Source organism: Lampris incognitus, chromosome 2 (genome assembly GCF_029633865.1).
Source record: "Lampris incognitus isolate fLamInc1 chromosome 2, fLamInc1.hap2, whole genome shotgun sequence".
NCBI lineage: Eukaryota > Metazoa > Chordata > Actinopteri > Lampriformes > Lampridae > Lampris > Lampris incognitus.
In genome coordinates, this window is record NC_079212.1 from 9,582,135 (window position 1) to 9,603,451 (window position 21,317).

The 21,317-nt window shown below is 44.2% G+C and overlaps 1 protein-coding gene across 5 annotated transcripts in view; it reads left to right on the forward strand.

Annotated features, from left to right (window-relative positions):
* The first annotated feature begins 574 nt into the window (after nt 1-574).
* Nucleotides 575-21,317, forward strand: part of sema3gb (sema domain, immunoglobulin domain (Ig), short basic domain, secreted, (semaphorin) 3Gb) — a 59,520-nt gene continuing 38,777 nt past the window's right edge. For 4 of the 5 annotated variants that reach the window (XM_056275522.1, XM_056275525.1, XM_056275523.1 and 1 more), the window contains exon 1: nt 15,139-15,261. In XM_056275522.1, coding sequence (XP_056131497.1) covers nt 15,255-15,261 — 7 coding nt within the window. In that variant the 5' untranslated portion in view covers nt 15,139-15,254. Of the gene's footprint in view, nt 980-15,138; nt 15,262-21,317 lie in introns of those variants that run through there. The other variant, XM_056275524.1, reaches the window with a different exon arrangement.

Here is a 21,317-nt window from a genome sequence, read left to right on the forward strand (position 1 = left end):
ACAATAAGTAGTTGTATGGAAATATTTCAATATTCAAACAAGTATTTGAATGGGGCGTTCGTTTAGTCAGTGCCATTTCCCATATAAGTGTTCATTTCCCCCCCAGTTATTTTATTCTCTTGGCCTCTCAAAATGTCTTGTCCACTTTCCCCTAACCAACATGTCTCGGGACAGTTTCCAGCCGCCGGTCCTGTGTCGGCGTGTTGGCATTAGGCCGGTCCGTGGCCGCGGCTCTCCTGCTTGCTGCAAGTCTCTTGCTTGCTGCAAGTCTCCTGCAAGTCTCCTGCTTGCTGCAAGTCTCCTGCAAGTCTCCTGCAAGTCTCTTGCTTGCTGCAAGTCTCCTGCAAGTCTCCTGCTGGCTGCAAGTCTCCTGCTTGCCGCAAGTGAAAGTGCAGAGATGCTCTCTCATCACCACCAAGCCCGTGTCCCCGAGACGCAGCACAGCTCGTCCCACTGTCCCGCGTGCGTTGTTGGGCAAATCTCCCCAAAAGCAGCTTCGGGCTGTTGCTGTGATGTGAACGGGTGGAGGGGTGGGGGGGGGGGTTCTGTCCTCGGTGACGCCATGACATTAAACTGCGCCCTCGTCCTCAGCACCCCGTCATGTGGTGCGGTGGAGCGTTTCCACGCCGCCCTGCAGCCGCTCGGACGCCAGCGCGCGGGTCCGGCAGGGAGGAGGTTAAACTGGGGAAGGGCGCTTCGGCATAATGGGACTCCGGTCAGTCGGCGGCGCGCGGCAGAGTTGAGGCGACGTGAACGCGCGCGGACCCATGGAACTCCGTCCATTCTCCGTTTTTACCCCCAATCCCGAATAAAGCGGCGTTTGGCGCTCGCTGGGCTGGTGGAACCCGACCGTGAAGACGCGCTAACGACCTCCGGCGGCGGACGGGAAGTCGACGAGAGGGGAGGCTCGAGGTGAACGGGAGCGCTTTTTCCACAAACGAGGGGGAACGCCGCGGAATGTGACGCTCGTGCCCAGCAGGTGAGCCGCTCTGTCCGACACCTGTAGACCGCGTGCAGGCTCACCGCATGTTTATGAGCCTCGTGTATGTTTATATGTTTATAAACATCACGCATGTTTATGTACGTTCACGAGCCTCGTGTATGTTTATGTATGTTTATGAGCATCATGCACGTTTATTATGAGCGTTAAGTATGTTTATTATGAGCGTTAAGTATGTTTATTATGAGCGTTAAGTATGTTTATTATGAGCGTTAAGTATGTTTATTATGAGCGTTAAGTATGTTTATTATGAGCATTACGTATGTTTATTATGAGCATTAAGTATGTTTATTATGAGCATTAAGTATGTTTATTATGAGCATTAAGTATGTTTATTATGAGCATTAAGTATGTTTATGAGCATCATGTGTGTTTATGAGCATCATGTGTGTTTATTATGAGCGTTAAGTATGTTTATGAGCATCATGTGTGTTTATGAGCAACATGTGTGTTTATTATGAGCATCATGCAAGTTTATAATGAGCATTAAGTATGTTTATTATGAGCATTAAGTATGTTTATTATGAGCATCATGCATGTTTATTATGAGCATCATGTGTGTTTATGAGCATCATGCATGTTTATGAGCCTCATGTATGTTTATGAGCATCATGTATGTTTATGTATGTTTATGAGCATCATGTATGTTTATGTATGTTTATGAGCATCATGCATGTTTATGTATGTTTATGAGCATCATGCATGTTTATGAGCCTCATGTACGTTGATGAGCATCACGGGGGAGCAGCAGCCACAATTCCCACATCAGCAGTGTGCAGCTGTACTGGGATTAGGGTGGTTATCTGGGAGAAAGTGTTGGGATGCCTGTTTTCTGGGAGTTTTTCCTTACTGTTTTAAATGCAAGACCAAAATCACAGGGAATGATGGTTAACATGGTTTTGCAACACGCGCACGTCGTTCAAATTTGTCTCCCGCTTTCATTCCGTCTCCATGTTTGAAGGTTGAACATTTACAAAATGTTTTTTTCTTCTTCCTGTATCTGATATTTCTCAATCCTTTACTCATTAAAGGACGCATGTAGCCTCAGGTCAACCTGTACTATTCAAAACAGCCACGGTTCCAGCTTCATAAAGCTCATTATTATTCATACCTGCTACTTCTGCTGGCCTGTACACATGAGGTCTGGTGGTGAAAGTACAACTGCCTCTGACCACCGTCTGCTGAGGCCCTGCCGGACCAAGTCACGATCCACTGTGCTTAAACTGGAGCCGATGCCTCTATGACACTGTGGTTCTATCCGCTGACTGGATCAGAGATATCTAAGATAACCTTAACCTGGAGCGTATGTCTTACTGAAGAGGGAGTGTTAAAAGCAAATAAGAGAATACAAACTTCTTCTTTGGTCTGTCATTTTGTGGCTTTTAATTATTTTGTCTTTGAAATGGATTTTAGAAATAGATTTCGTTTGGACAGGATAGATATAGTCATCCGAACGCGTTTGGCTTTTCTTACCTTGAGTCCAAATGTTTCTGGGTCAAGCTCTTTGCAGACTAACATGGAAAAGCTTTTAGCAGGTTATTTCTTTTTATTTGCTTCTTTCAGGCGCATGAAATTTTAAAAGATGAATTCCAATGCATTGAATGCATTAGAAGTGTGGAAAAGATGAGCATAGCTCTAACTCATAGTGTTTGAGTTGAGTTGAGAGGAAAAAAATTCAGTGAAATAGTTTAGAATTGCATCTGTTTGTACATATTATTCTGAATATTATATATATATAATATCATATTCGCCGTATTCCGTGTTTCAATGCATTTTGGCACTTCATTGTTCTTTTGCATCATAACTGCAACCGACAAACATTAGTTTTTCATATTTTCTCATATTAGTGGATATGGGAATATATTAAATTTGATAGTGTCTCGTTGTCTGGCTGGTCGCCATACACCGATGAGCCAAAACATTATGACCACTCCCCGCTGAACCGAATAACGTTGATCATCTCCAAACAAGGGCACACGTCAGACTCCGTTTACACCTGGTGTTAAAATGCAGTCTGTATCCAGATACGTTATCTGGATGGTAAACGATCCGATCTCCCCTTTGCGTTTACACCTGGTATTTTCTAATGCATTCTCATTATCCTCATTGAGATCGGATCCCTGTCCTCCAGAGCCAGACCTGCGCATGAGTACTTTGTGGCAGCAGATCAGCTGTAGGTTAGGCATCAACATGGCAGAACCTTGTTCTTCCATTTGTTTTGAAATGTCTTCATCAATGGATCTGTTTCGATAGGAACTGTCCAGTTTTGCTTGGACAGAGCTGTCACCCCATAACGTGAACAAGCATCCCGTTTCCTGATGGCTGCAGGGACGTGAATCTTCAATTTCTACCAGTCAGTGTATAGCCTACTTCCTTTAAATTTTCATCAGTTTCGTCTAACTTCTGATGCGAGGAGTGCTCAGTGGTGTTGGTGGTCGGAGGTTGCAGCCTTCGTTCGCCTTCACTGCCGATGTGACCAGGAAACACCTTCCGCCAGTTCTGCCGTTGAGATCTTTGTAGATTAGATGGGTAGATTAGGTGGTAAGCAAACAATCCGTTTTTGTAGTTAATGTGTTGGATGCAGGAGAAATGGGCAGGAGTAAACACCCGAGTAAACCAGGCCGCACCTGGTCCCCGTTTCTACATGGGTTTCCGCCAGGTGCTCTGGTTTCCTACCACCAACGATGGCATACATGTTAGGGTTAATACTCCTGTCTGTGCCCCTGACCAAGGCAATGGAAAGAGGAACTATAGTTGGTCCCCGGGCGCTGCACTGCGGCTGCCCACTGCTCCTAGCATAGGATGGGTTAAATACAGAAAAGGAATTTCGTTGTATGTATGTGCAATGACAATTAAGTGTCTCCTGTCTGGTCAGTTCTCTGACTTTGACACGAGCCAATTTGTTATGGCCAGACAACTGGGTCAGAGTATCTCTGAAACGGCAAGGCTTTTGGGGTGCTCAGTTTCCTGCATTTAAAGGAGTTTTAAGTAAAGCTAACTCCGGGGCTTCATCCACCTGTTCTCCCATCGCCTTGTTATGCCAGCTGTCCAAATCATCCAGAATTAAATATACATTGAACCAAGCCACATTTCGAAGCCTTCTTCAGGAACAAATTCCGGCATTTAGGAAGTGCTTCCCAAGGTTTGTAATAAATGGCTGGTCGGGTGCATTTTCTTTGCTTTTGGAAGCTGTCAAATGTAATGCAAGACTTTCTGTCAATGGGAGGTTCCGAGTGTCCAGTATGTCTAAAGAGACAAACGGACATTGACGTTGTCCTCTTTTCCAAACCTCCCCACCTACGAATACCACTTATCTGATCTGAAATGTTAAGATGCGAATACAGACCTTTCTGTTCCATTAGTGAGACGCACTGCCGGCATGTTTTGCCATAAACAGTGAAGACGTAAGCTTTACATGCCTACCAACCATTGATTGACAGGCGTTCTTGGAACCAGTCAGCACAAAGCTTGATTATCACATTGATTAAATGTTCAGTCATGTTATTTGATAGAGGAAAACAAGCGGAGTTGATCCATCTGGAGGCGAACCAAGACCACAAATGAACAGGACGGTGTTCATGATCACTTGTTTCAGATTTGGTGTCATTGCTGTGGGTTTGTTTTTGTTTTTGTTTTGCCAGACTCCATTCATATGGCCCGCTGGGACAATCACCTTGAAATGTGGAGGTCAGCTTGGGATCATTGAGGCCCCAGGATTGGTTCGGTGTGGTTAAATTTAGGTATACGTTTTGAGATGGCGGTGTTTAGGTATCAGATTAGAGATGGTTCAGTTTAGGTTTGGTGTGGTTAAGGTCAGGGTAAGGAGCTGGAAATCGGGGTTAAAAGTAGACCTGAGCTGATGTCCTCATTCATCCATACGTTGGCATGCAGTTGTATTTATGCGACAGAACGATGCGACAGAAAGAACTGGCTAACATAAATACTCATCTGACTGGTCATTACGTCGTAATATTGTCAAAACCCCATATTTATTTCTCTAAAATGTGGTAAGGTCGACATCTCCAGCTTATAGCTCTTTTAGAAAGTAAAAGTCAAGTAACCAAGTGATTGACGGGGTCTAGTTTTCTCTATTGTAGACAGTTCCGGGGCGGCATGGTGGCGCAGTGGTTAGCACAGTCGCCTCACAGCAAGAAGGTCCTGGGTTCGAACCCTGGGGCTGTTCAACCTTGGGGTCATCCCGGGTCATCCTCTGTATGTTCTCCCCGTGTCTGTGTGGGTTTCCTCATGCTCCGTTTTCCTCCCACAGTCCAAAGACATGTAGGTCAGGTGAGTCGGCCGTACTAAATTGTCCCTAGGTGTGAATGTGTCGGCCCTGTGATGGACTGGCGGCCTGTCCAGAGTGTCTCCCCACCTGCCACCCAATTACTGCTGGGATAGGCTCCAGCATCCCGCAACGGCAATTGGGATAAGCGGCTTGGATAATGGATGGATGGATGGATAGACAGTTCAGTTGAGAAGACCCACTCCTTTGATCCTCTGATTTGACAGCGAAGAAAAAGCGGCGAATATGTATGATATTTTTCTGCTCAGTTGAATTTTTTTTCAACCTCAGATGAACCTCAGATCTGGACATTTCACACCGGTCAGATAAGCAGCAAGCAACGCACTTCAAACCAGGGCCGTCGTGCAAACTGGATGTGCGAGGCCCTGCTTGTTGACAGGTGTCACATGAATCACGGTCACACGCACACAACTATTCTAGTTCTACTGCACTCAGCTGTTGCAGTTCTACTGCGCGTGTAATCTTGGTACAATACATTTTCACAAGTAGAACAATAGAGCATCATGATGCAAATAGTCTCATCTTGACTTTTTTGTTATTGCAGTCTTTCAAAGAAAAGAATTCAGCTGTAAAACTATTAGCTTTACATCATCAAGTCATCTCAGCTGTCATCACAGTAAGTTGAATCAGTTCATCTGGGCACAACGTTTAGTGGGAGAAACGCTTCATCACTCATCTAGGTGACTTCATCAGTCTGTACTGACTGCAGGTATCCCCAACCTCACAAACAGCCCAGGTGCATAACGACTGAAACCGACAATCAGTTTCATATGCAAATTGCCGTGAACATTAACTAGAGTTACAATGGCCATGTGTACTATTCAGAGGATTTGGGAATGGTTGCAATCACAGCATTGTAAGGTGGCGACAGATGTACTCTTAGCCCACCCTCGGTTCAGGGATGGTCGTTCCCTCTTCACATAGATGGCCTCTTTGACTCCCTGTTCTAACCAGCGTTCCTCCCTACCAAGGATCCCAGATGGCAAAATTGCTGTGGCCCGGACCCGTCCCGACACTTCCAGACACTGACACTTTCATCCGGCCCACATACCGCGTGGAATGATGGCACTTGGGCGGTCCGCTCCTGTTTGCCAGATCTGGGCCAGAACCAAGCCATAGCAATGCCGCATGTGCCACATGTTTGCCAAAGGTGGCCCATATTTGTTTTGTGATATTTGGGCCATATTCACCATTTACCACACGGGCCACTTCAGGATCACATCCAGATGACATGTTGCCGAGGGCGCCGCATCATTGCCAAAAAAAGGCCCACATTTGATTTGGCATATTTGGGCCATATTTGCTCTTATACACCTGGGCCACTTCAGGCTCACATCCGTTTTGTCAGGGCCAGAAGAAGACCATCAGTGCCGCATCACTGCCTGAAGTGGCCCACATCCGGATACTATCTGGGACGTACACATCCTCATCCTCACTCAAGAGTGGCCACTGGCCTGATGGATGTAGACTGCGGAGTCCTGGCCTGACATGTTAGCTCTTCTGAGCTGTGCCGTCCTCTTGGCCAGCGTCTGTTTAGTTTCCCCGATGTACGAGTCACCTGGGTTCAAGTTAAATCTCAGGACGCACCACGTTCCACCGACCACATTAACTACACACTAACCACAACCACATCAGGTTCACCTGGGAGCAATGGCGGACTGGCCGTCTGGAGCCGCTTGGCAATTGGGGTCGATGCAACGCAAAATATAAATAAATAACCCCAGACCCTCTTAAATACTGTAAAGTACTAATAAGACACATTAGCCCCTAGCTAAGAAAAAATAAGCGGTTACATTGGTGGCAGCGGTGGGATCCGGAAGTGTGCAGATCCTCAGAAGTCTCTTCGGAGCGCGGGAATAACAAAGCGCGAGGGCGCGCTTCCGGGAGAGAGTGAGGACTGTAAACTACTAATAAGACACGTTAGCCCCTAGCTAACGGGTCTGACCCTTTAGCCCAGTGGTTCTCAACCTTTTTGGGGTCCTGGACCCCCTGCGTATTTTTGATCTACCCTGAGGACCCCTCCACCTGATCTTGGGGGAAGGGGGTTGCAATTTGATAGAAACAGTAGAAACTGCATTTTAAATTGCATTATAGCATTTATTCACTCTTTGGGGCAAAAATAAGAGCTTTCAGTTGTAACTTAGATATAGTTAACAAAACAGAATTCTTATGCAGTAACTTTCAGATATGCACTACCGTTCAAAAGTTTGGGATCACCCAAACAATTTTGTGTTTTCCATGAAAAGTCACACTTATTCACCACCATATGTTGTGAAATGAATAGAAAATAGAGTCAAGACATTGACAAGGTTAGAAATAATGATTTGTATTTGAAATAAGATTTTTTTTACATCAAACTTTGCTTTCGTCAAAGAATCCTCCATTTGCAGCAATTACAGCATTGCAGACCTTTGGCATTCTAGCTGTTAATTTGTTGAGGTAATCTGGAGAAATTGCACCCCACGCTTCCAGAAGCAGCTCCCACAAGTTGGATTGGTTGGATGGGCACTTCTTTGAGCAGATTGAGTTTCTGGAGCATCACATTTGTGGGGTCAATTAAACGCTCAAAATGGCCAGAAAAAGAGAACTTTCATCTGAAACTCGACAGTCTATTCTTGTTCTTAGAAATGAAGGCTATTCCATGCGAGAAATTGCTAAGAAATTGAAGATTTCCTACACCGGTGTGTACTACTCCCTTCAGAGGACAGCACAAACAGGCTCTAACAGGTACTATTTAATGAAGATGCCAGTTGGGGACCTGTGAGGCGTCTGTTTCCCAAACTAGAGACTCTAATGTACTTATCTTCTTGCTCAGTTGTGCAACGCGGCCTCCCACTTCTTTTTCTACTCTGGTTAGAGCCTGTTTGTGCTGTCCTCTGAAGGGAGTAGTACACACCGGTGTAGGAAATCTTCAATTTCTTAGCAATTTCAGATATATGTAACAACAGCATTTTTATGCAGTAACTTTTAACAATGCAAACGGGAGCGAGATCTCTTATTAAAATACAATAAATGACACTTGTGAAACAGATGTAATTAGAGAAAAAAGTCCTGTTACCCTTTATAGTTTAGGTAGATAAAGGTCTCAGTCACATTTGAGTAAAATAATCCTATTTCTATAAATGTCATAGGATCTTTTTTTTTAAAGATATTTTATTTTCACGGACCCCTTGCAATTACACCACGGACCACTAGGGGTCCGCGGACCCCCGGTTGAGAAACACTGCTTTAGCCGAGCGGTTAGCGATGTCGCCTTGTGGTGCAGTACACTCGGTATCGAATCCCGCACCGGGCAAGAAAATAACCGGTTACACTACAAATAAACATAACTTAAGCGTTGTGTGGTTGACGAGTCCAGGCGGGCGGGCTGCCGCCCCACTACGATTGGGCGTTAAATCTGTCAGCCTCTCTCTCCCAGCCAATCACTTGTGTCCCGGGCTCCGTCCCTTTCCCGTCTCCGTTGGCGGCGACGTGAGTGGAGCAAGATGGACAAACAAAAAGAGAGAAGACGTAAAGGTGGCGCCGAAAAGCGGAAAGAGACGAGTTTGAAGTCCCGGCGCCGTTTCCCGTCAGTCATGTCAGCCTAGCGAGTATGAAGGCCCTGGCAACAGAGGGCAGCCCACTGAGCCCAACGATACCGGTTCAACCGTTAGTCGAGGTTTTGCAGCTGAAGCGGTAAGACAATACGGAGGAGAAATGCGATGTTTGGGTTTGGCTAGCTGGCTATTTAGCGACGTTGTGTGCCTTTTGTTGAAACCAGCGCTCGTCAACGTCACTTTTCGTGAACCGATCAATCGCAGCCTGCCTGGATGGGGCGGGACATGGTTGACGTGCTACAGAGAACTTTAGAAAACCCCCTCCCCCCATTTTTGAACACATTTTCGAACACATTTTCATATACTAATGTAACCGGTTATTTTCTTGCCCGGTGCGGGATTCGATACGAGGTGTACTGCGCCACAAGGCGGCTAAAGGGTCAGACCCGTTAGCTAGGGGCTAACGTGTCTTATTAGTAGTTTACAGTCGTCACCCTCTCCCGGAAGCGCGCCCTCGCGCTTTGTTATTCCCGCGCTCCGAAGAGACTTCTGAGGATCTGCGCACTTCCGGATCCCGCCAATGTAACCGGTTATTTTCTTGCCCGGTGCGGGATTCGATACGAGGTGTACTGCACCACAAGGCGACATCACTAACGGCTCGGCTAAAGGGTCAGACCCGTTAGCTAGGGGCTAACGTGTCTTGTGAGTAGTTTACACAAAGTACGAACAAAGACAGACAATAACTTGCGCAAATGTTCAACTCGTAGACCCTTTTACAGCCGACGTCATCAAAAATAGCGCGCGCGTTTGGGCAACGGAAATGGCGTGGCGAAGACGGAAACCGTGCCTGGAGGGATGGCGCAAGATGAGACTTTTAATGAGGCAGAGTGTGCATACAGGATTGGTGTCCATAATCAAATTCTGGATAGTTATAGATGGCGTCCATCGGCGATTTCTGAGTAATGGCACTTTGTAGGCCGACATGGCTCTTCTGGACCCTAAACACTTTAGTCGAGTCAATTTTACTTGTATAGCCCAATGTCACAAATTACAAATGTGCCTCAGCTAACACCAGTGCCAGTGGCCTTCCACAGACAGCTTTTCAAGAACTAAAGCAAATGTTTGGTCAAGTTGGATAGCAGAGCAACGGTGGCTAATTTACAGAGTGAGCTCACGAGTCTCGCAGAACAGTGGACTAGGTTAAAACGATCGGGATTTGAAGAATACACAACCAGGACTATGGAGAATCATGGACCTGAAGGAAATGGAGACAAGGTGGAGATGGTGAAGAGGAGCTGCTCATCTTGCAAGTACTGTCCAGTGTGTTGCTACCATAATTCTAAGTCAGTACAACCTGGCCTTGCTTACACGTTCCCACTCACCCAGTCAGTAACAACAGTAGGCTCAGAAGCACTATCTCAGCAGCACCCGGAGGCTTTCATGCTCATGGCTACTGAGCGAGATGTTTTAATGGCCCTGGGCAGTGACCTGATTATAGATGGCGTTGCTGAGAGAAGTGAGCTGCTGCAGAAATTGCTAATTTAAGGAGGTAGGGTTTATGTTTATTTTTATTTCATTCCATGATTTGCCTACTCACCAGTCTTTTCACCAACACATTTCTTCCTGTATTATTTATTTTACTGGTCAGATGGTTCCAGAGATTCTTGCCACCTTGCTGCCAATGTCATTGTGCCAAAATGTGCTCCATCTAGTCCGCCTCCTCGTAAGAGCTACACGTTCCCCTTGTTCTATTTTACTAAAGTTGTTGTTATAAATATTGTTCAGTAATCTTGTTTACATAAAGTGTGGCGTATCGTTGGTGGGCTGGTCTGACTCCCCAGTCCGCCCCTGCCAGGGAGAATGTGAAAAATGACAGGTTAGCCTTCTTAGACTGTGAAATTACAATTGGTGATGGGGGACATTTAATTTTTGATGTTTACCGTAACCCAACATGTACTGATCAGTACTTAAGGTTTGACTCTCATCATCCATTGGAGCACAAACTAGTAGTCAACAGGATGCTTTACCACCAAGCTGACAACATCCCCACTGACACAGCGGCCGAGGGAGGGGAGAAATCCCACATTAAACAGGCCCTGGTTAAGTGTGGTTATCCTAACTGAGCGTTTGTTAAAGCCAGGAAGATGCCCAAACAGTGCACCGGCTGACCAAAGAGAGGAGAAGGACAGCAGCTGCCTAAACGTAAACCAGTGGTGATTCTGTATTTTCCAAATACAACATCTCAGTTGCTGTCAAACCCCAAAACACGCTGCACCAGAAGTTGGTCCACCCCAAGGATTGGGTCCCCCGGCATGAACAGAGCAATATACTGTACGCTGTTAAGTGCCAGGAGGATTGCTGTGACTTGTACATTGGGGAAACCAAACAGACGCTGAGCAGGAGGATGGCACAACACAGAAGAGCTATCACATCAGTCCAGGACTCCGTAGTCTCCACCCATCTACAGGCAAGTGGCAACTCCTTCAAGGACGAGGATGTGTATATCCTTAATGTTGTGTCTAGATGAACTGATTCAACTGTCTATGATGTCCTTACCTGGATTATTGAGCATGCATCAAGATGTCTCAGCTGCCAATTTATTTTGGCATGTTGAAGTATGCTACAATTCAATATTCAGATCTCTAGCCTACATTTCATTCAGATTTTAGATCATTTTTCAGACCAGTCATTTCACGAGCCTACAGTCAGTCACCCGCTGCCTTTAGACACCTGCCCAGCCACCACATCTCTGGAAGTGTTGACAAATTTATCCAGCAATCCTGGCAGTGACTTATGAAATTCTTCTTTCTTTTTATTTTCTTTTTTTCCTTTTCTCAGCACCCGACTTGTGTTTGTGAAATCGGTCGAGCTCTGGTGCAGCCGACATTGTTTACCCCCTCTACTTCTTCCTCGCAGTGAGCAGAGAGATGGAGCACGCACTACGTACTGACATAATATCGAAAATGAAAAAAAAAAAAACCTGATTAAATTGTTAGATTTTTTTTCCATGTGACCTTGACTATGCATAATGGAATTGACAAACAGGAATTTCATATTAGAAGCATGTTGGGTCAAGAACAGTCTTAAAAATGTTATATTAAACAAAAACTGCAGGATTGCGCGCCAGGCGTGAGGCCCTGTGTGGTCGCGCACTTCACACAACCCATGCAAAGGTTCTGCTTCAAACCCATAGATAACAATTGAAAAAAAATGTTTTCTACTGCCAGACATGTCCAGTGTTATTGCAGCCTAAATTCTGTTCTATAAGTGGTCATATTTTCCCACGTTATCGATGCTGTCACGGTCTTGTGCTGCTGTAGTTTCCTGTACACAGGTTCTTTCATATCAAAGTGCCGTCTAGGTCACCATTGTGTTGTTTGATAAATGTCAGCGCTCTAACAGGATGGAGATGGTGTCGGGCAGCCTGGTTACACACTATTAATACAGATAAACTATACACAGCAAAACCCCAGAGCAGTTGTGTGTGTCACAAACTTCAAAAGCAGAAGCACCTGACTTCCCAACTTCAGAATGTTAACCCTTAATCCTCCCTTCTTTGCCCTCCTCCCTAAATCTGGTGCTGCTTTTACGGGGAAAGGCACAATACAGGGGCGTCAATGACAGCGGGCAGGGGGAGATAATCCATGCAGCTGTCAGCCCGCGGGGTATTAAGCCTCCATTCTGCAGATTCCTGGAAGCTTGCCAGAGGTAGAGCCTGATCCTTTCATACAGACATGGAGGGGGCTGGTACAGAATTGAACTGTAATGTCCTGAAAAACTCAAATAAGTTTAAAATTGTAATTCTTACCCCCCAAAATATCAGTATGTAATATGTACAACAACATGCAGTATAATATCCTATTTGATATTTATAGATTTCTCTGTCTATATATATGTACATACAGTAAATACAGTGCAGGAGTTTCCCCAAACTGCCCGCAACTGCAAAAACTTTGTGGGCGGCAGGTTGCCCCGTCTGTGAGAGTGCTTTAAGATCCAGTCATTTTGGAAGTGAATATGTCAGAAACTATGTATAGGACAACAAGGGACAGCCAGTCCATTGCTTTTCATACCTGGAACCATGCCGGGCTCATTCAGTCAACGAGGAAACAATTCAGACTATTTTAATGCTAGCAAGAAAGGTTATTTTGGTGAAATGGATTAAGTTTATTTATTCAAAAAAAGGGGACAATTTACTTGAACAAACATTACATAAATGTGCCAGATTTAGCCACTAGGGGTTTGTTTTCTGCTGTACTAGTCCTAGGTAGGTTGATGGAAAAACATAAAACTTAACAAACAATAGCACATAAATCAGCAAATAGCATCAAGTCACTAGCAGGCACGTAGCACAGCAGCACAGAGCATAAATCACGAGTATCTACATGGACATCACAGTAATATAAAGTATGCAGACAAACTGTCTTGTAAACCTCAACAGCTAGCTAGCATGGTGTGTTCAGCTAATGTACAGGCAGATACAAAGTAATCAGTATGTGTAACACACGTATCATATTTAACAGACCAATTCGTGTTATGTTAATAACATAACCCCCAATTTGTGTTGTGTTGTGTTGTGGAAGCATTTTTGATTTTCCAATAGCCGCCGCTTAACAAATCTTGACAGGAGTTAAGAGACATGATCAGGAATTATCCTCCATCTTTCTCACTATGGGAGTCCCTTAATATCACTGAGGGGATCAAAGGTAAATTACTTACCACTGGAAGGTTTGGGTCTTATCAATTGTGAATGTTGAGTTTTGTTGTAGGTGTTGGGACTTACTATATAGACTTGGCTGTGTGCCAACTTGAATTTCCTTTTGTCTTGATTATTTTAACTATTTTTTTTATTGCATGTAATTTCCTGAACCAACCAGGACACTGTTTTATCCATGGAGAAATTATAAAAAGAAATAAAAAATTTTAATTAATTAATTAATTAATTAACTTATTTAGCCATTTTTTCGGTTGAGGTGAAACCTGTGGAAAGGACAGACAATGTCTTGGTTGTTTTACAAATGTTGTTTTTCGGTCTAGAACATTTAATTTAGATTAAATGTTTATTTGGGAAGGGACAGTACACATTAATCAACATTTGAAACAAATGTAAATGTACCCGAGTTAGCTAAGAGGCTAGTTTCCACCAGCAGTCCCTTTACCTGAGGTTGTTAGGCATCTTAGGATAATGAAATAGTACCAAAAGATAAAATAAAATAAACATACAACATAGTTACTATACAATACAAGAACAAGAGCAAACAAACAAGAAAATATATACAGAATATACAAATAATGTAGAAAAAGATAATAAAGATAATATAGAAAATAATAAAATAATAATAAAGATAATAAAGTAATAATAAAAAAGCAGACATACAACACAGCTAATGTACAATACAGTTAAACAACATGTTAAAGGTGTGTGCGAATAGCATCAATGTTGACATTGTTGTTCTTGATAAGCCATTTCTTGATGTTACCCTTAAACGAATAATAGGATGGGGACTCTCTAATTGATTGTGGTCTAATTGATTTTGGTAGTCTCATGTTTTAGGCATTTTATCTTTTCTGGAAAACCTTGTTTTTGTGTGTTGGTACATCTCTCTGGTACTTGTTTAGAGTTTTCCTTGGCTAAGACTTGAGGCCTTGTGGACCCCCCAGACATCATGTCGCATCATGAAGGGTGACACACATCTGTGTGTGAGTTATCTGTTAAAACATACCATGGCTGTCCTGCTGGCTGCTAACAAGCATCATATGAACCTGGATCTGACCTTTGACCTCTGTTCAGTGTCATGTATGTTATCAGAGCGCTCATTAGAATAGTCTCGATTAGCTAAATTAGTCACATTGTATAAATATTGTTGTTAACTGTAATTATGACATTTCAAAAACAGGGTATTTTTGTCATTTTTGTATTGTGTAGCATCCTCGGTATCGGAGCAGTTGCTGAATGACGTGTGTTGTTGTAGTTAGTCTGGCATACATGGGGCCCTGAGATGAGGTCTGCTGAAGAAGCGAGAGAAGGAAAAAAAACAATAAGATGACATATTTGACAAGGGTGGAAAACAGGTGGATGGTATAAATAGAGGGGGAATGACGTTGAGGTTGCTGCAAAGGAATTTGAGGTTTATTGTGTAAAGGAAAAGTGTAAAAGCTTTGTGAAGCAGGTGTCAGAAAAGGATGTGTGTGTGTGTGTGTGTGTGTGTGTGTGTGTGTGTGTGTGTGTGTGTGTGTGTGTGTGTGTGTGTGTGTGTGTGTGTGTTTTCTTTGTTTTGTTTTTTTTAGGTCGGTGGTGCTGAAAAGCTCCTGTTAATGTGTCCTTGTTGAGTTTGCGGGGTTTGGTGAGGGAGTGTGTCCTGCAGACAGGATTACCAGCAGAGACCGGCTGTCTCTCTGAACGCCACTCACATGAATGGAAGGTGACGTGTCAAATCCTTTTCTGTCCGGCTTCCCTCTGCCCTCAAGCTCTTTCAGATATAGAAGTTAAAAACAAACTTTTATTATTATTATTATCAATAACAAGGGTAATAATAATAATCTTTATTTGTATAGCGTCTTTCATGCAGGAAGTGCAGCTCAAAGTGCTGTATATTTGAAAGAAGCAAATTAAAATAAACGACAAGCAGCAAAAAACTGCAATAAAAAGTCAAATCCAAAGCAATTTAAGGGCAAATCATATGATAAAAGTAAAATATTACTACACCCCATGTTTTATTTTTGTGTTCTATAATTACTCTGTAAAAAGCAGAAAAGATGGATCACTTTGTGTGAAAGTATCTAATTAAAGATGATTATGTAAAAAAAAAAAAAGTAAAATATTACAATACAGATTAAGAAAAAGGGAAAATAAAACGAAACAGCCAGAACTGGTTCTACAATAACAGGCTAATTGGATGGAGGCAGAATTTTCAAAAAAAACGCACTGAAATTCAATCCACAAGTGAAACAACTACTCCTACCACCACCACTACTCCTACTACTACTACTACTACTACTACTACTACTACTACTACTACTACTTTGGGCAGGGTTGCCACAAGTGAAGCAACTATTTTTAAAAAAAAACGCACTGGAGCAGAATTTGTAGAATAAAATTAAGTACACCTTCATTTTTTTTGCAGATTATCAGTCTATGTAAGTCAAAGCAGCTGCTTTGCGTTGCTCCTTACATCTGGCTGATTTTTGATGTGACTTTGTTTTTGAAACACTCGATCTAGTGTGTAGTCAAAACTGGACCTCCAGGCCTGCCTTGACTGCATTATTTGGGGTGTTTTTGAGGCTGCATCTACCGACCTGGACAAACTTAGTGACACTGTAACATCTTACATCAGCTTCTGTGAGGACATGTGTGTGCCCACCAAAACTCTCTGTACTTTCAATAACAATAAGCCCTGGTTCACAGCTAAACTCGGGCAGCTTCATCAGGCTAAGTAGGAAGCCTACAGGGGTGGAGATAGGATCCTGTACAGTCAAGCCAGAAACACACTGGCAAAGGAGATCAGACTAGCCAAAAGGGGCCACACTAAAAAGCTGGAAAAACAGGTTCTCAGCTAACGATCCTGTGTCTATGATGAGAGGCCCGCAGGACATTACCAACTACAGGAGACCATCCCCCACACTGCAGAGAAACATCAACTGGCTCATGACCTGAAAATGTTTTACTGCAGGTTTGATAAGCCCACTCTCATATCCTTCATCCTCTCCGGCCACATCACACAACCAACTGCACTCCCTGCCAGCCCCTCCTCACTAACCACCCACATGCACTCAGGATCTGTTAAGAGGATGTGAGTCAGCTCTTCCAGAGACAGAAGACCAGGGAGGCACCAGGCCTGGACGGCATGTCCTCTTCCTGCCTGAAACTCTGTGCTGACCAGCTGGCACACATTTTCACACTGATCTTCAACAGATCACTAGAGCTGTGTGAAGTTCCCTCCTGCTTCAAAAGCTCCACTATCATTGGTCCCCAAGAAACCCTGTATCGCAGGATTAAATGACTACAGGCCCGTCACCCTTTGTTCATGAAATCGACGTCTGTGGTTATGAAATCCTTTGAGACACTGGTATTGGCCCACCTGAAGTACATCACAGGCCCCCTACTGGACCCCCTGCAGTTTGCCTACCGGGCAAACAGGTCAGTGGATGATGCAGTCAACATGGGATTGCACTACATCTTGCAACACCTGAACTCCCCAGGGACATACGCAAAGGTCCTGTTGGTGGACTTCAGGTCAGTGTTCAACACCATCATCCCAGACATCCTCCACTTCAATCTCACCCAGCTCACTGTACCAGCCCCCATCTGCCAGTGGATTAAAAACTTCCTGACAGACAGGAGGCAGCAGGTGAGGCTGGGGAAAATCACATCCATCACCCGGACAATCAGCACTGGCGTCCCTCAGGGATGTGTGCTCTCCCCTCTACTCTTCTCCCTCTACACAAATGACTGCATCTCAGAAGACCCGTCTGTTAAGCTCCTGAAGTTTGCGGATGACACAACCGTCATTGGCCTTATCCGGGATGATGACAAGTCTGCATATAGACGTGAAGTTGATCAGCTGGCCCTCTGGTGCAGCCATAACAACCTGGAGCTGAACACGCTCAAAACAGTGGAGATGACAGTGGACTTCAGCAGAAGTCCCCCCAACACTGCCCCCCTACACCATGCTCAACAGCACTGTGTCTGCTGTGGAAACCTACAGATTTCTGGGATCCCCAATCTCCCAGGACCTAAGGTGGGCATCCAAAACAGACACAATCATCAAAAAGGACCAGCAGAGGATGTACTTTCCCTGTCAGCTCAAGTATTTCAACCTTTCTGGGGAACTGTTGATTCAGTTCTACACAGCAATAATCCAGTCTGTCCTCTGCACATCCATCACTCTGGTTTAGGTCAGCCACCAAACAGGACAGGGACAGACTGAAACGGACAATTAAGTCTGCAAAGAAAATCATTGGTGCCAACATGTCCTCCATTCAGGACTTATACATCTCAGAAAACTCAGACCAGACTTAGGAAATGGGTAGGCAACATCACTGCAGACTCATCACACCCTGGTCACAACCTGTTCCAACTCCTACCTCTGGCAGGCGCTACAGAGCACTGTACCCCAAAACAACCTGATATAAAAACAGTTTCTTGGTGTGGGCTGTAATTCAGCATTGTCATACAGTGGCAGAAAAAATCCCTGTGAAATATACCTGTAACACTGAAAATCCACTGTACCTACATATCCTGTAGTTTAAACACAAGTTTTCACTTAAAAGTTAATTTTATTTGTAAGTCAATTTTATTTTTATAGCCCATTATCACAAATTTGTCAAAAATAAGTCTAAGCACGCTGTATATACTGTATATTGTATACATGCATATTTTATCATGTCCACCTACCTCATGTATATGAAGTAACCTGTTAACATATTTATTCCAGCATCTTTGCACTCTGCACCATTGCACTATTGTCTTTCTGTTACGTCATTGTTTTCTTTTCTTTTTCATATTATGCATTATCTGTACATAGTTGTTAAATGTTTATGTTTACTTTGTTGTCTTTGTTTTAGCTGTATGTCTATTCTATGTAAGTACATGGAGAATAGTGGAGGAACCAGAGTCAAATTCCTTGTAAGTGTAGACCTACGCACTCTTGGCCAAATAAACTGATTCTGAGTCATTTCTTTTTTACAAGTTGTTGTCTCTGATTATGATGATGGTGGTTAGCACGGTCGCCTCACAGCAAGAAGGTCCTGGATTTGAGCCCCGGGGTCGTCCAACCTTGGGGGTCGTCCCGGGTCATCCTCTGTGTGGAGTTTGCATGTTCTCCCCGTGTCTGCGTGGATTTCCTCCGGGACCTCCAGTTTCTTCCCGCAGTCCAAATACATGTAGGACAGGTGAATAGGCCATATTTAATTGTCTCTAGGTGTGAATGTGTGTGTGTGTGTGTGTGTGTGTGGGTGTGTGGGTGTGGGTGTGTGTGTGTGTCGGCCCTGTGATGGCCTGGCAGCCTGTCCAGGGTGTCTCCCTGCCTGCCACCCAATGACTGCTGGGGTAGGCTCCAGCATCTCTGCGACCCTGAGAACAGGATAAGCAGTCTGGATAATGGATGACTGAATGAATGATTCAATTCTGATTCTGATTTGTATAATCACTTCGTTAAATAAATCTTATACATTGTGATTATAACGTACTGCAGTTTGATCAGAGTAATCACTCATCTACAAACCAATTTTCACAACAGTTCATTTTTTAATGTGAGCAGATTATGACGCGTGGGCAGCCTATTTTTAAGAGCTGCCTGTGGAGAAGTTTGGTGGAGATGATATGCTTGTATTTTTCACAGTATACATCATAGCAATTACGTACAGTACTCAAAAGAAAAGGTCACAGTATATATCTTATTTCAATCTTTCATCACTTTTCAGTCATTTTATGGTCTCTGTAAAACTTACCACACAGGACTACTCATTACATGGGTAATTTTGTCCCTTCAGTTCATGTCTGAGTCCAGTTGTCTTGCTGTGGTGTGTTGGTTTGGTTGCGGTGTTAACGCGGTGGGATTTAAAGTAGTGTGGCGGATGAAAGGAGGAGTGGACATTATGAGGATTTAACAGTCCTCAGAGGGAGGTGACAAACTGGGTAATTAATAGTATAAAGGCCTAATGGATGGAAAATCCATCACTTGGTCCTGGATTACAGACTGGATCCTGCAGTGACGGAGACGGATCAGATCCAGCCGCTGAGGGGCTTTCAATGAAAGCTAAATGTGATGTTAATCCATGCATGGCTCGGTCACTTGCAGTCCTGAGAATATGTAAGAAAAGTTCCAGTCATGCTTGACCATTTATGATGGAGAGCGTTTCTGCATGTCTGCGCTACTGCCACTAGGAGGCGCCATGCAGTCTGCTGGAAGAGCGATGCTCGATTATGTACTTGTGGAAAAAAGTTAAAGAAAATGCTACACTAGCTTGTTAATAGTATTAACGATCGGCTTCGGCGAAGGTGTATTTCCTCTCGTTTGAGGGGAGGTGCTAGTGATCGTGATAGAAATCCAGCAGTTGAGCTAAGCTAGGCTAAACTCACCGTTCAACGTACCTTCAAAATGCACACAGACATAAAAACGGTATCCATGAGTTTGTCTGACTCTTATGTAAGTAGGTCACATAGTAAAACTCCCAGAAACTACATTATCCATTTACAAACTGCATTGGTATTAAAATGTCGTTGGTTGGGATCAGCGTAGTGCTAGGTTTTCATACGTCTATATTTGGGTAAACCCCCTCATAGAACCGGGCCTGGACGTGACCCTATGTAACCTTATGGTGACTCCTGTCTCAGTTGTCCACACACTGTGCTGAAAGAGTTACTGACACCTGGCCATCCATACTTGAAGTGCTGACCACAGAAATGGCGTCAAACGCCCAGGGACTTGTGTTTTTATAAGTAATTATATGGCTTTCAGTTGACAATGTGGAAACATGACTGCCGCTGAACCCAAAATATCTTTTTTCCATGTTGTCACTCCGCTGAGGGACTTGGTCTTGCTAGGTCGTGCTAATGAGCTCTCACGTTGACGGCCTGTCAGCCGCTCGCTCATCGGGACCAGCTACTACCCATCCGCTGCTCATTGACTGCTCAGCTTCAAAAGGAAGTTTTAAATTTATAGAAACAGTCCTGGTTAGGAATAACATCATGGGATGGATAAGGTGTGAAATAGGTTGAAGACTTTCTTTTGTTTAATCTAAATATTTCCATGTAATCTTTAATGGATTTTAAAGGTCGCTGTTTAATTTGAATTTCAGCAGGTTAAAACTACACAAACCAGACATAAAGTGTAACTGATGTCCCATGACCAGGAAGAGGAGTGTTTTTGGTTTTCTTCACAGAGGAATAAAGAATAGTTTAAAATAAACTACTTTAGTTTAGTTTAGTTTAGTTTAGTTTAGTTTTGGGTGGCACGGTGACCCAGTGGTTAGCGCTGTCATCTTGGAGCAATAAGGCCCTGGGTTCAAACCCCGGGGTGGTCCAACCTTGGGAGTCATCCCAAGTTGTCCTCTGTGTGGAGTTTGCATGTTCTCCCTGTGTCTGTGATGGGTTTCCTCCGGGAGCTCCGGTTTCCCCCACCATGAAAAAGACACGTATGTTAGGATTAGTACTCCTGCCTATGCCCCTGAGCAAGGCAATGAAAAGACGAACTGGAGTTGGTCCTCGGGTGCTGCAGCTGCCCACTGCTCCTAGCTATACAGCTAGGATGGGTTACATAAATGCAGAGAAAGAATTTCCCAACGGGGATCAACAGAGTGGGCGGAACGGTGGCGCAGTGGGTAGCACGGTCGCCTCACAGCAAGAAGGTCCTGTGTTTGAGCCCCAGGGTAGTCCAAACTTGGGGGTCATCCCGGGTCGTCCTCTGTGTGGAGTTTGCATGTTCTCCCCGTGTCTGCTTGGGTTTACTCCGGGGGCTCCGGTTTCCTCCCACAGTCC